The sequence below is a fragment of the Periplaneta americana genome, chromosome 3, assembly GCF_040183065.1.
Source record: "Periplaneta americana isolate PAMFEO1 chromosome 3, P.americana_PAMFEO1_priV1, whole genome shotgun sequence".
Lineage (NCBI taxonomy): Eukaryota > Metazoa > Arthropoda > Insecta > Blattodea > Blattidae > Periplaneta > Periplaneta americana.
In genome coordinates, this window is record NC_091119.1 from 160,222,473 (window position 1) to 160,237,897 (window position 15,425).

General features: G+C 36.9%; 1 protein-coding gene across 3 annotated transcripts in view; it reads left to right on the top strand.

Annotated features, from left to right (window-relative positions):
- Positions 1-1,091: 1,091 nt before the first annotated feature.
- LOC138696773 (1-phosphatidylinositol 4,5-bisphosphate phosphodiesterase epsilon-1-like) overlaps positions 1,092-15,425 on the top strand; it is a 561,655-nt gene continuing 547,321 nt past the window's right edge. For 2 of the 3 annotated variants that reach the window (XM_069822165.1, XM_069822164.1), the window contains exon 1: positions 1,093-2,281. In XM_069822165.1, the coding sequence (XP_069678266.1) occupies positions 1,418-2,281 (864 nt within the window). In that variant the 5' untranslated portion in view covers positions 1,093-1,417. Of the gene's footprint in view, positions 2,282-15,425 lie in introns of all 3 variants that reach the window. The other variant, XM_069822163.1, reaches the window with a different exon arrangement.

Below are 15,425 nucleotides of genomic sequence, written 5' to 3' on the forward strand. Positions count from 1 at the left end.
ATGTACTTACAAGCCAGCACACGGTCGACGATTTGGACGCATCAGTCGATTACCATCAATCGCAGCGATTGCTCGAACGTGAATCGATGGATAAATACAGAGTAACTGCGTCCGTATTGTTTAAAATAAAAGTTCTGTGTACTTACTGTCGCGTGGTAATTATCAGTATTTACGGGAGTGCTTAGGAATGAATTTGTGCAACGAAATTAAAGGTTTTCTGCATTATAATGTTTACAAATACAAGTGCGTCTGTAGTTGAAGAATGTGTTACAAGTGTCAAACGTACCGGTATTCGAATATTTTATCTGACGAGGATAGATAACCTTACATCAAAACCTACAGTACAAAGTGCAAGGTGTCTTAATATTTTCGTAGTGAAGTATTTCATGTACATCAAGATAAATCTTGCTTTGAATCTGGTGTAATTAAACACACAGAATGTCCCCAATTATTACATGCGATTTCTGCTGTGTTCGGTGGTACTTAAACACTGTTGTGATAACAAGCATTTTAATGCCGTAATGTAGCTATAGTTCTCCTGCACATTAGTTCATGAATCAGCTGATAAATGGAGTGTTTGCAAGTTCCTGCGTCTCGTAAATCATAACATGTGCTAGTGAATGTTACTGTGATCATAAAAGCTGCAGTTTTATGTCAGATATTTTCGTTACGTTAATCATAATGTGATTTCACGTCAGACTTTCGTGTAAAAGTGTTATATGTTCAATGTCAAGCGAACATTTTGTGACAGCATTCGAAATTTCATACCGAAAACAATGTAATCATTCGAGATTCAAATTGATGTTAAGATATTTTCGTTACGTGCATTTTAAAGTGATACAGCTGAAAACTTTTGAGTAATAGTGAGTCACGTTCTATATTAATGACAGGCAGTAAAGAAAAAAATGTCCGACAGCACTAGCCAAACTACCCGATGACTATGTATTGATATACTACTACCCTAGCTTTCGTTAAACGTGATAAATAGTCCCATTGGTTTAATTATGAGTGTATATTATGATTAAAGACATTCATGCTATCAGTACTGGAATAAAACATGATCTAACACGAAAATTTATTAGTGATTTAGGTTTTACAGTAAAGTTTTGCACGTTGACTTCATATCAGAGACATAAGACCTACAAGAAATTCAGTTGCCCTATTTGACATTAAACTCGCCACACAAAATAAGTCCCATGGGTTGGTTTAATTATCAGTGTATATTATGATTAAAGACATTCATGCTATCCGTACTGGAATAAAACATGATCTAACACCAAACTTTATTAGTGATTTTGGTTATACAGTAAAGTTTTGCACGTTGACTTCATATCAGAGACATAAGACCTACAAGAAATTCAGTCGCCCTATTTGACATTAAGCTCGCCACACAAAATAAGTTCGTGTTATTGAAACCATGGCAGCGGCAGATTCTTGGGACAGCAAGTACGCTACTTTGGGGTCGTTGTACGAACTGAAGGCCCGTAAACGGAAGAAAAGCAGTAACCTTCTGAAGAATGCGTTGACGTTTTGGTCGTACGAGAGTCTCACCTCGACTACATCAACACCGAATCTGTCTCCCGCTGGAAGCAAGCGGAATGGCCGACGCTCTCACTCTGTTAGCGCGTGTGTTAGCGAAGTGACCAAATGCGCACTGCAGATTCTGTACAGTGGTCGGGAGCCCACCGCTGACGGCGCTTCTCCAGAAATAACGAACCGCGCCAACGGCATGGCAACCACCTGCTGTGTCATCACAAATAAGACATCGGGACACTTGAAGCTGAACGGCGTCACGTGCCCTCCAAAACGACGCCTAGAGAGAATTTCGCTCCGGCAGATCCACGAGGAAGAAGAGTCCGGGAAAGGCGGTTATAGTGATTATCAGAGGTCTGAGGAACTGCCTCCGGAACCGCCTCCACCGCCGCCCCCTCCGATGCCTCCAGAGACAGGCGGCAGGTTCAGCAACACTGCTATAGTGATCAGCAAGAAAAAGAGGAAGGAGCGCGAAGACGACGAGCTGCTGTTGAAGACGGTGGGTGCCGTGCGGTATCAGACGCGTCTCCACAGCTGGCCGGCGACGACGCCCATCCGACGCCGCGTGCTGAGGCCCGTGCAGAGGAACTGTCGACAGTGCTGCGTGGAGGTGGCGTCGCGACGCCTGTCGGCCCCCGTCCCCATCTGTGTCACCTACTACACAAGAGTGCGACTGCGCTCTTTCTCACACCTTCTCGTCGGCATCTCCTCCACAGCCCGCCGTCGCCATGGTGACACGCGTTCTCAAGTGAGTAGCTCAACAAGTTTATGTAGCCTAGCATAGATTGCTTAAGAGATGAATCTGTAACGAAGATAACTGAGTGGCAAGGGCGACTTTTTTTTTCTAGAAACGTAATTCCATCTCCGCATCGCTACGCGTCTTAGCAAGAATCGAGATATTCGGGTTGAGGGGTGCGCTGACCGTCTGTGCACCGAATTCGGTGACCTACGCCCCGTTTCGCAATCTTAACCTTAACATTTGACAATTTTAAAATCACAAATAATACATATAATAATAATAATAATAATAATAATAATAATAATAATAATAATAATAATAATAATAATAATCCTTGGCGGTACAGCCCGTGAAGGGCCTAGACCGACCAGCCGGTTGCTGGCCTCACGCCCACATGTCGAAGCAGAGGTGGACGATCATCCAACCAGAATGGAGGTATCGTGTGGTTAGCATGATGATCCCCCCAGCCGTTATAGCTGGCATTCGCAACTGGATTTCGCTACTTATCGTAGCTCCCCAAGTGCATCACTATGCTGGGTGGGCACCGGTCCCATACACTGGCCGAAATTTCATGAGAAAATTTCTTCCCCCATGAGGACTCGAACCAGTGCGCATTCCGTATCGCGAGTCCTAGACAGGATGTCTTAGACCGCGACGCCACGGCGCGGGACTACAAATAATACATAGGCCTATTTATTTATTCATAGTGTTCTATATTAGGAGAAAATCCACAAGCGATTAGGGAAAACACGGAAATTTTACTTGAAGCAAGTAAAAAGATAGGTTTGGAAGTAAACACCGAAAAAAACAAAGTATATGATTATTTCTCGTGTCACATTCACTAGCCGAGAAGAAACTGCCTCCTGACGGATCCACTGGAAGAAATTGTGAATGGGAAAAGAGTTCGGGACAGAAAAAGATATCAAATAATATACTTATAGATACGTAGGCTATATTGATCATATGCGGAGATTAAGAGGACGGAAGAAAAAGAAAACACTGGAGAATGCTGGGTTTGCAGTGAAAGGCCTGCCCTTATGCAGAACTTACTTACTTATGACTTCTAAGAAACCCGCAGGTTCATTGCCGCGCTCACATAAGCCCGCCACTGGTCTCTATCTTCATATCCCACCTTTCCAAAATCCATTTTAATATTATCCTCCCATCTACGTCTTGGTCTCTCCAAAGGTTTTTATCCCTCCGGCCTCCCAGTTAACACATAGAAGAGTCGATATAATTGCCATAAATAGAAGAACCCAGAAAGCGATGGTCTTAGACCCTACGATTTGCTTTGAGCGAGACACGAATCAAGGACTGCAGATAAATGATGACAAGCGAGCTAAATATGTACCTTGTCTTCCATACCTCAGTAAAAATATGGCATTTCACTTTACAACTGGGATGTTGCAGGCATACTATTTTGAGCGAGGGGTTGTTTACCAAAATTTACATGTAATATCCTTAAATCCTTTAAAATTCCCTTTTATGAGGTTCAGAAGATTGTAATGGAAATTCTGAAGGCCTCTCTTCAAATTTTACACTATCATCTATATGTTACCACATAAATTTTTGTATTGTATTGTATTGTATTTATTAACATTCCATGGTATTCATACATTGCTTTACAGCTAGAATATGGAACAAGTCAAAAAACTTAATACTATTATAAAGTCTTAATTTATAGTCACAGTCTAGATGAAATATATATACAGACGAGATTTACAATATAGTATACTAGTACAACACATAGTTTTAGTATCAATTTCATGAAGTGTTATTGAATTTCATGAATTCACTTGCAGAATAGAAGGCGTGAGAAATTAGGTACTTCTTTAATTTGGCCCTAAATAATCTTACGTTTTGAGTTTCATTTTTTATATCGATAGGGAGGCTATTAAAAATTTTTACTGCCATATAACGCACTCCTTTTTTGATAGCACGATAGACTTGCCGATGGAGTATGAAAGTCATTTCTTTGACTTGTATTTATGCTATGAACTGTTGAATTAGTTACAAAGTTTTCACGATTACATACGAGGAAGACTATTAATGAAAAGATATACTGACAAGCCTTGGACATTATTTGTAGTTTTTTTGAAAATAGTCCTACAAGATTCCATAGATTTGGCACCTACTATTATACTAATTACTCTTTTTTGTAATAGAAATATACTGTTACTATCTGTGGAATTTCCCCAGAATATTATTCCAAAACTCATTACCGAGTGGAAGTATGCAAAGTATATTGTTTTTAAGGTATTGATATTTACTATCTTTTGCATAGTTCTAATAGCAAAACAAGCTGAATTTAGTTTGGGGGTATTTCTTTAATATGATTTTTCCAATTTACTGTAACACATTATCGATTTTAAGCCAAGAAATTTGGTTGTCGTTGTTTCTAATAGGGATCTGTTGTTAATTATTGCGCTAGAAGTTTGCGAGGTTGAATTTTCACAGGATTTAAATTGAATTATGTTAGTTTTGTTACAATTTAATACCAATTTATTGACTGAGAACCAATCCCATATTTTGAAGAGAATTTCCTCTGTTGGAGATTGGAATGTGTTGGAGTTATTGGCTGTAATTACTATACTTGTGTCATCTGCAAATAATATGGGATGACCTTCATCTTTTATTAGGGGGGCAATATCATTTATAAACACTAGAAAAAGTAAGGGACCTAATATTGATCCTTGAGGAATTCCATTATTAATAGTTCCCCATGTCGATGCAGATTTCATAGTTGTATTGATTTCAACTTTGTTTCCTATCTATGAGATATGAGTGAAACCATCGGTGTGCAACACCTTTAATTCCATAATAATCTAATTTATCTAGCAGCATTTTATGATTTATACTGTCAAATGCTTTGGATAAATCACAGAAAATCCCTCCAACTTGTAATTTTTTATTAACTGCCTCCAGAATTTTGTCAGTTAAACTAAATGTTGCATTTTCTGTGTTTTAATATACAAATCGAATCAATATTTTGCTCGTTTCATTTCCCTTTATCTTTTATATTTTGTTAATTCTGGATCCCAGTGGTCAACCTCACTTGAGGACGGATGATTTCAAATCTTAGTAGTATGCATTTGCATTTCTGGATTCGCCCATACATGCTACATACCATGCCCATCTCAAAAGTCTGGATTTAATGTTCCTAATTATGTTAGGTGAAGAATACAATGCGCCCAGTTCTGTATTGTGTAATTTTCTCCATTCTCTGGTAACTTCTTAATCCCAAATATTTTTCTAAGCACCTTATTCCCGAATACCCTTAAACTCTGTTCTTCTCTCCACCAACTATTTCCACCCTCCCTTAATTTCATCTATGATCTGCGGTATTTAAAAAAAGACTGGGGTGAAGTCTTGAGGGTAGTAAGGTTTTCCAATGCTGTTACAATAAAGACTTGGGGCTCCTGGTTCTGGGACTTACCTGAGGATGGACCTGGTTCTGTCAGGGCTGAGGCAGGTTAGCTCACCTGTCAGTGTCGGACTCAAGAATGCTATCCAGGCCAGCTATCGGACTTGGACTGTAATCGTATATTATACGGGCCAAAGTAAGCGAGGATCCGTCCCGAGTCCAACTCTCGAAAAGCCAAGGCTTGGCCGTTTGACTGTTGCCTTCCGCCTGAAGGCGGTGATGCCGTACCGTGTTAATTGAAAGAGCAGGAAATTATGTTAATTCTGAATGACTCTTACAGAACACAGACCTTGAATCTCTACTCCTCCGAACCTAATTACTTTAACAGAAACGAAGGTAATGACATAGACTGCAAACTGAAATGAAAATGACTGGTGAAATAGTCCGAAATAGTATGAATATCAAGAAGCAGCCGTATGGAACTACAAATCGTTTCTGAAGAGGCAGCTTTTACATTGATTATATCTGTAAAATGATCCAAATATTGGAGAAAGCAAAGGAATTAATCTCCCAAGATGCGTAGTGTTGTAGATTAGGAAAACGCGTTAGAAAAGGTAGTATGAAAAATATTATTTTAGTTAGATAGTTCCAAGATACGTCCCAGATTACACCAGACTGGTGAAGAAATAACGTTTCGACACAATTTAAGAATGCGATGGCCGTTGAAATATTGAGAGTCCCAGACACAAGACTGCGCATGATCGGAGATCCAGAGCACAAGTACACAAGATAACACATAATTGAGTTATTTTAATTTACCATTGGGTTTGTTGTTGGAACCCGTTTCGAAACTCGAAAACTACAAGGAAAATGTTCATTCATTCATTCATTCATTCATTCATTCATTCATTCATTCATTCTGTGTTGTAAATAGTAGATAAACATTATAGAAATGTATTCTTATTAAAAGAGAATCTTATTTTCTTTTATCAGTTTCGAAACAATAGAGGCAGCAAAGAGGTAAATACCTAGGTAGCTAAATAAAAGAGAGACTCAATTTTTTATTTCGTTTATAGGAAAGGAAATCAACTGATCAGAGATGATTTGTTTTACGTTTATTATTATTATTATTATTATTATTATTATTATTATTATTATTATTATTATTGTTATTATTATTACTTATGGATTTTAAGAAACCCGGAACTTCATTGCTGCCCTCACATAAGCCCGCTATCGGTCCCTATCCTGTGAAAGATTACTCCAGTCCCTAGCATCATACACCACTTCCCTGAAATTCATTTTAATATTATCCTCCCATCTACGTCTCGGCCTCCGCAAAGATCTTTTTCCCTCTGTCCTCCTAGCTAGCACTCTGAATGCATTTCTGAATTCGCCCATATGTGCTACATGCCCTGCCCATCTCAAACGTCTGGATTTAATATTCCAAATTATGTCAGATGAAGAATACAATGCGTACAGTTCTGCGCTGTGTAACTTTCTCCATTCTTCTGTAATTTCATTCCTTTTAGCCCCAAATATTTTCATAAGCATCTTATTCTCAAACACTCAATCTCTGTTCTGCTCTCGAAGTGAGAGTCCAAGTTTCAAAACCATACAGAAGAATCGGTAATATAACTATTTTATAAATTCTAACTTTCACATTATTATTATTATTGTTGTTGTTATTATTATTATTATTGTTATTATTATTATTATTATTATTATTATTATTATTATTGTCCCGCGCCGTGGCGACGTTCTTTAAGTTATCCTATCTACGACTCGCGTTACGGAATGCGCGCTGGTTCGAATCCGAGGGGAAAGGAATTTTCTCATGAAATTTCTGCCCGTGTATGGGACCAGTGACCACCCAGCATCGTGATGCACTTGGGGAACTACGATAGGTAGCGAAATTAGGTTACGAAAACCAGCTATAACGGTTGGGGGATCATCGTGCTAACCACTCGATTCCTCCACTCTGGTTGGATGATCGTCCACCTCTGCTTCGAAATGTAGACGTGAGACTAGTAGCTGGCTAGCCGGTTTGGGCCCTTAAGGGCTATAGCGCCACAAATTATTATTATTATTATTATTATTATTATTATTATTATTATTATTATTATTATTATTATTATTATTATTATTATTATTATTATTATTATTAGTATAAAATATTCAATTTATGATTTTATTTTAATAATATGTTCTAACAAAAATAATAATTATAATTTGGAGTTACAATTTCATTGTAAATGGGGTGATTTTACTTTTGAATGATAACGAAGAAAGCAAGCTTTAAGCCTAAGGAATTGATTTTAAATAATAATTACAGCTACATTTAAATACTTACTTTATGAGCCAACGAGATGTGATGGAGAGACAATCATTTATCCAGCATTTTGGTCTAACCGCAGCAGGTGCCGTTCCGTAATATCGACAATGTGTGTTATCGTGTGAAACTTCCAGTCGCACTAAGAGTTGACTCATCCTTTCTTTGGGAACACTTACCGTCGACATAATAGTTAATTATTATACAAGTTCTTAAAGGTTACCTTTTGGGAACGAGTGTAAAATTTGTGAAGCGAGACGAAGTCGAGTTTCACAAACACACGAGAGCCAAAAAATAACTTTACGAATGTGTATCATACAAAGTTTTTTTTTTCTACGATAGCGAAAATTTACGTTAAATAAATATTTAAAGTTGGAGAGGTTATAAGATCACGATTTCATGACCGTCTAAACTGAGAATCATTAAGAAATAACATCCACGAAGTTACTGTACAGTCCGTTTTATTCATGATCACGATTTCATGGCCATCTAAACTGAGAACCATTAAGAAATAATATCCACGAAGTTACTGTACACCCCGTTTTATTCATGATCACTATTTCATGGGCGTCTAAACCGGCCATAATCAACAAAGAGAATGGGAGAATTTGAATGCTACATTTTGCTGCAATGAGTAGTACAAATGTAACTTCAGTATAATACGGGCTAAAATGTAGATATGAATGTTAAATTTGTTACTAATTTGTGTTACGTGTAATATTTACTCCATAAAATCTCGAGTTATGCATTAATTTCTGAGTGAATGAAGTTTATACATTGAACATTGCATTTTTTAGCAGTGCGTAAAGTGATCAATACTCTTTTACGTACTAGTGTTTTAAAGGTTCAATTTAAGCACTGATTACAGTGGGTGAAATGAATATTTATTATATTAGAAATAGTAATATGCGTTACAAGAGCGGTATGTTGAAGTTTTCATGTTCGAGGAAAAGTTTGAAAAAGCGAAACGTAGTTGAGCTTTTTTAATTTCCGAGAATTGAAAGAAAACATACCGCTCGTGTATCGTACATTATTTTGTACGAAGATCGTTTATTACATACCTGAAAGAGGAATTTCTAATTAGTTGCAATGAAATCTCCATCTTGGTTTCTGTTCAATGACGGCAAATTTGCAAAACAAAAATGTCTATCTTCAACATTGTTGCTTTAAAATGTTTTCTGTGTTTACCATACTCCAGCAGGTCGTGATATACGTCTGTCTTTTTTTCCCCCAGTCTATGATGAGTCTGGAATCTTGTTGATTTTTTCACGGCTTCCTTAATGTTACTTGCATCACGAATGCAGTAACTTTAGTGGAGTTGTGGAGTTTACTTAATTTTTGCAAATATTTGAAAACAATAATTAAGAGTGCAATTTAGGTGAAATTGCAGTGGTAAGTTTCCAATTTATAATTATTACTATATTGAACGTCTCTAAAAATAATATGTTAAAAGCCTAAAGCAGTAAAATCTATATGTCACTTAAGCGGTAAGAAGAGGGAAATTGTTAAGTGTGTTAGGTTGGGAATACTGAATGTGGAATTTTAGACTTTCCGCGGATTGGTTTTGTGCGGAAACTAAGCAAATACGCACGATCTCGCACAAAAGTAATTAAACAACTTGTAGAGGTCTTTTAGGATAATTTTTAAAAATTGAAACCTATGGAGAGAAAACTGTCATTTTAGCGATTGTACGAGTAATTTAACCCGATAGAAACTCTGGATCCGCAGGCAAACACGTTACCGTCGCGTCGCCGGTAGCTATTTGCATAACAATAATTTGCAACACAAGAAGAAACTTAATTCTTGTAAAACGTACAAGAATGCATTTATGAACTTCGTAACGCTTGTTTTTCGTTTATAGGATGTTTCTGTTGATGTGAAGGTCTGCCTCTTGCGAAGGTGGAAGGGAAGCATTCCAGTCATCTCTGTTATTTTAATGAGGCCCAGAACGGCAAACTTATACATTATCTTTGGAAAGAAAACTAGGGCAATTTCATTAAATAAATTTCGTTGTCGTGATTTATAATGTTAAGATAGTCATAAATGACGATAGGTTAAACGAGCTGGCACCGAGCCGTTTTCTTTACTTCCCGCTTGCTGACGAGTGTGCTTCCATTACTCGGGCATTCCGTAGTCAACATAACAGCGATCTTGGTGACTATGATTCTAAGTTGTTGAAATTTTAAATTAGCATTTTCTGTTTATAAATTTATCATTTTATAATTTTGGCGCATTTTAATACAAAGCTTTTGTAGGTCAGTTGAGATAATTGTACATTTTATCTCATAATTAGGTAGGCCTGTAAGTCTTTCATTAAATTACTAGTGGGTACTGTTTATAAATTTATTATTTTATAATTTTGGCGCATTTTTAATAGAAAGCTGTTGTAGGCCAGTTGAGATAATTGGTACATTTTATCTCATAATTAGGTAAGCCTATAAGTCTTTCATTAAATTACTAGTGGGTACTGTTTATAAATTTATTATTTTATAATTTTGGCGCATTTTTAATAGAAAGCTGTTGTAGGTCAGTTGAGATAATTGGTACATTTTATCTCATAATTAGGTAGGCCTATAAGTCTTTCATTAAATTACTAGTGGGTACTGTTTATAAATTTATTATTTTATAATTTTGGCGCATTTTTAATAGAAAGCTGTTGTAGGTCAGTTGAGATAATTGGTACATTTTATCTCATAATTAGGTAGGCCTATAAGTCTTTCATTAAATTACTAGTGGGTACTGTTTATAAATTTATTATTTTATAATTTTGGCGCAATTTTAATAGAAAACTGTTGTAGGTTAGTTGAGATAATTGGTATATTTTATCTCATAATTAAGTAGGCCTATAAGTCTTTCATTAAATTACTAGTGGGTACTGTTTATAAATTTATTATTTTATAATTTTGGCGCATTTTTAATAGAAAGCTGTTGTAGGTCAGTTGAGATAATTGGTACATTTTATCTCATAATTAGGTAGGCCTGTAAGTCTTTCTTTAAATTACTAGTGGGTACTGGTATATAGTTACTGAAACAGATTTTTATGTATTAAAAGTTAAAAATAACACCGAGTAGACCTATACTCGTACTTAAGTGGATGTGATGTTAATTAGAATCGTTATGAGTCCTTGTTCACAACACAAAGAGTGAAGAATGAATCTAGTGAAGCGTGCTTATTATTTGTAAATAATGTTTGAGACCATTCATTTGAACTTCCATTTGAAAAGCAAGCACCGCCTACTGAAGCCACCTACAAGTCTACGTCAGCGGAAATTGTAGCCAATCGTATAGAATGCCATGAACTTCGTCAATTAAACAGCGATCACAGAGTTGAAAGCTTTCAAAACTAACTGTGTTATTTATACCAAGGAAGGAGTATTGCTTGCTATACTTGTTTTTTTTTTTTTAAGATAGGACATGACAGTTAAGCGGCCGAGCTTGGAACTACAGTGTCATGTTGCCAATATGGACTACCACGCTGCCAGCTGATTGTAGCTAGCAATTTATTGTCGTTAAGATGGCTGAAGGTAAAACATTCATTGGCAATTGACGCGAAGGTAAGAAAACAATACAAACATCGACAGAGAATCAAAGACGAAACGCACTAATGCTAACATTGTGTGCATAATAAATGTCGCCAAGAGAGCTATTAAGCATTCGCCACGTGGGAACTGTAAGTTTGGCAACTCTACCGTTGTTGCCATAGCAACAAGCCTACCGATCGCAACGTTCCTGTCATGTCCCATCTTTAAAAAAAAACAAGTATAGTTTATAACCCTATCGATTTAAAACATTAGTTTTTAGTACATAAAAAGCCGGTGTTTAGTTAGCCTTGGACCTTCGTTATAAACGGAAAAGGAAGCTATTCATTAATAATCTGTAAATCCGACGTCCATCTGATATCAACTCATAAGTCCTGTAAGTACGTTTAACGTAAAAACCCCAAGAAAAAAAGTTAAATTGTGATCACATAGAGAAGACGCCGGGGTGGTATCCGGTGTGGCGTAGTGGATAAAGCATCAGCACGTAGAGCTGAAAACCCGGGTTCAAATCCCGGCGCCGGAGAGAATTTTTCTCCGTTCCATTACTCTTTCATCACATAGAGAAGAAATAAGATTAATGTTTCCAGTTATACAGGGATATCATTTTATTCTTACTTCAATTTTTATTGTACCTGAGTTTTTGAATGTACTTCACTCCCACCCCTTCTATTAATGAAGTTCAACCTTCCTCCACACAGATCCAAGGCCGCATATACAGTCATAGTAGCCTTACGGTCATCGTAAACAGTACGTTCCAAAAATATGTTCGCGTTTTCCAGTGACGAAAGAGCTTTCAATATTGCATCATTTTCCATTTGCCTACAGTACGTCGCATCCCGGTTTCCCCCACCTGCTTCTATTCGCCTCTCTGCAAATGCTAGTGGCTGGGCTGTCTTAGCTCTTTTCTGAGAACATTAATTTCTGTTAGGAGTTGGACGTCTAAGTAATATTACACTCATAAAATTGTTTAAAATAACTTTAATAAAAGAGCCTCGTTAAATAATTAACTGTCACGTGATTTCCTCCCTTTCTACGACGTTGCGACGTAATCACTTGGACGGAAAGTAGATAGCATGTCTGAGTAATTTTATCTTTTCTGATCAGGCAGAAGTGAAGATTGAATTTACAGTACGCAAGGTCTCTTTTATAGAGGAGGTACAGAATTATTTCAACATGAGTTACTGGTACGAAGTACGAACCTGGTAATTGGAATTACATACAATAGTCTATAGTGCGATAATATGCACAAAAAAACTGAAGCCTGTATCGAAATGAACGGCCACCATTTTCAAAAATGTGTTTAAATATCCATATTATGATTATTTTTCAATTTAACTTCATTCTCTATAGTGTACGTTAATGTGCTGTAGACAGTATAATATACACTGCATAATGAATACGTCCGCATGGATAGCTCAGTTCGTGAGTAAAAACACTCATTGTTAATACTGTACTGTATTTTGATTAAACAGAAACCTAATGAAAATTATCAAACTCAAAATCACGATATTTCCTAGTTTACGTAAATGGATGAACTACTTTTCTTCCCTCCTATACCTAGTAAAGTGTTTTGTTTGTATTTTACGTCAATATCATCGAACTCCAGTCGTGGAAGGGGGTAGCAAACGGTGTTTCCGGTTCTTAATCGTTGATCCAAAGGTATAGCCAGGTTAATATTAGGAATGTTATTAAAAATAAAATGATGTCCCTGTATATTTTATTAAATAATAACAAAGAAAATAATACGGTTATCCCAGGAATTAGATTTGTTTTCCTTAGCCCCAAGAGTGAAAACATTGAAAACAACATCTTTCTTTCCTAATGCGCTGAGTAGATACACTTCCGAGGGCCAACAAAAATGTTATTCTGAAGGCTCCAGGTGATAGGGGACTAGGAAGGTTAATGGGAACAACAAGTCACCCTAGACATTTTTCGTCAGTGTATGATTTTATTCTTTGGTTAGATCCCTTGGGCTCTTGTTATAAAAATATATACACAATTTGTGTTGCTTTTACTTGTATCTCGCGGTAGGTAGGAGTGTTTATTTTGGCCGTCAGTTAAGACGGCGACGAGATTCGTAATGCTCCTGCTCGTACACAATTACGTGAGCTCGCCAGCCAGTCTTTGCAGGCCCAGTTGCATAAACATCATAACTGGAGTTCACTTTTGATCAAACATCAGAAAATGAACTCAATTCTGTCTATTTATGTTGTATAACATTGATTTAAGTCCGGCGAGTTAGCTCTGTGGTAGCGCGTCTGCCTCCAGACTAGCCGGCCCGGGTTCGATTCCCGGTGGAGTCAGAAATTTTCGTGTAGAATTTTTACCTTGGGACTAGGAGAGATGGCGGTGCACAGCTTCTAATCACTAGATTTTGCACGAATATGTCTGAGTTAAGTCCCAAATCTCTCCGCAGTGCGTATGAAGAGAAGGCATATGTCATTGTTGATAGTGATTCGTACGTCGGATGGGGTGTTAAGCCTGGCGGCCCTCTTGGTGTTATTCGACAGGAGTAGATTACGTGCTGGCACTAGGTTTCCCCTTCTTCTTTCCTCACTATCATTATCATCCTCACCCATTCCTTACACTACATTTACACGAACAATTACCATATACACTCACCCTAGTACACGACATAATTCTTCACATATACACATCGTGCTTAACGTGGCCGGCCGAAGTGGTGTGTAACTTGAAAAATGAGTCACAGTCCTGCCATCTATCCGCAGTATGCGGAACCCGAATCATGCAAAGTGAAGTGGGTAGGCATTAGACACACACACATGTTGTATAACATTGATTTCAAATTATGTTATCTTGGTTTAGTGTGATATCTAAGGTCAAAAATGCATGTGTGACAACAGAGCGAAGTATTAGGCTAGATCGTGATTATAACGATCTGGTTTGCAATATATTTTCGATTTTCAATTGCCACCTTGGCAATACACTAAGAAATAATAATATTTATTTATTTACTTATTTATTTATTTATTTATTTATTTACTTATTTATTTATTTATTTTCTATTTATTTACTTATTTATTTATTTATTCATTCATTTACTATTATTTATTGTGCTGTACAACAGCAGAGGCCAATAATAATAATAATAATAATAATAATAATAATAATAATAATAATAATAATAATAATAATATAATTGTTTGAGAATAAGGTTCTTAGAAAAATATTTGGGACCAAGAGGGATGAAGTTACAGGAGAACGGAGAAAGTTACACAACGCAGAACTGCACGCATTATATTCTTCACCTGACATAATTAGGAACATTAAATCCAGACGTTTGAGATGGCCAGGTTATGTATCACGCAGGGGAATCCAGAATTGCATATAGAGTGTTAGTTGGGAAGCCGGAGGGAAAAAAGACCTTTGGGGAGGCCGAGACGTAGATGGGAGGATAATATTAAAATGAATTTGAGGGAGGTGGGATACGATGATAGAGAACTGGATTAATCTTGCACAGGATAGGACCGATGGGGGCCTTGTATGAGGGCGGCAATGAACCTGCTAGTTACTTAAAAGCCATTTATGAGTAATAATAATAATAATAATAATAATAATAATAATAATAATAATAATAATTCGGAGAATAGCTGTGCTATACTGCAAGCTTTTAAACGCAGAACTACGTCTGGGGCTCACTAGTAAATGAAAGCCATGAGGATTTTAGAATACAAATTTATTTTGCTTTGTTATTCCTAAATACAGTTTCAACTGCAGGCTTGTGCGTTAATATCTCAATTGAGATACTGCAGATTACCCCTTAACTCCCCACTCCACATTCCCCGGCAAAAACAGTTATGTATCAGACCGATAAGAGTAGACCTGAAGGCAAACATAGCTGAGTGACGGATTGTATATGACATACATCATAAAGCGTATTCCGAATCTCACCGGACC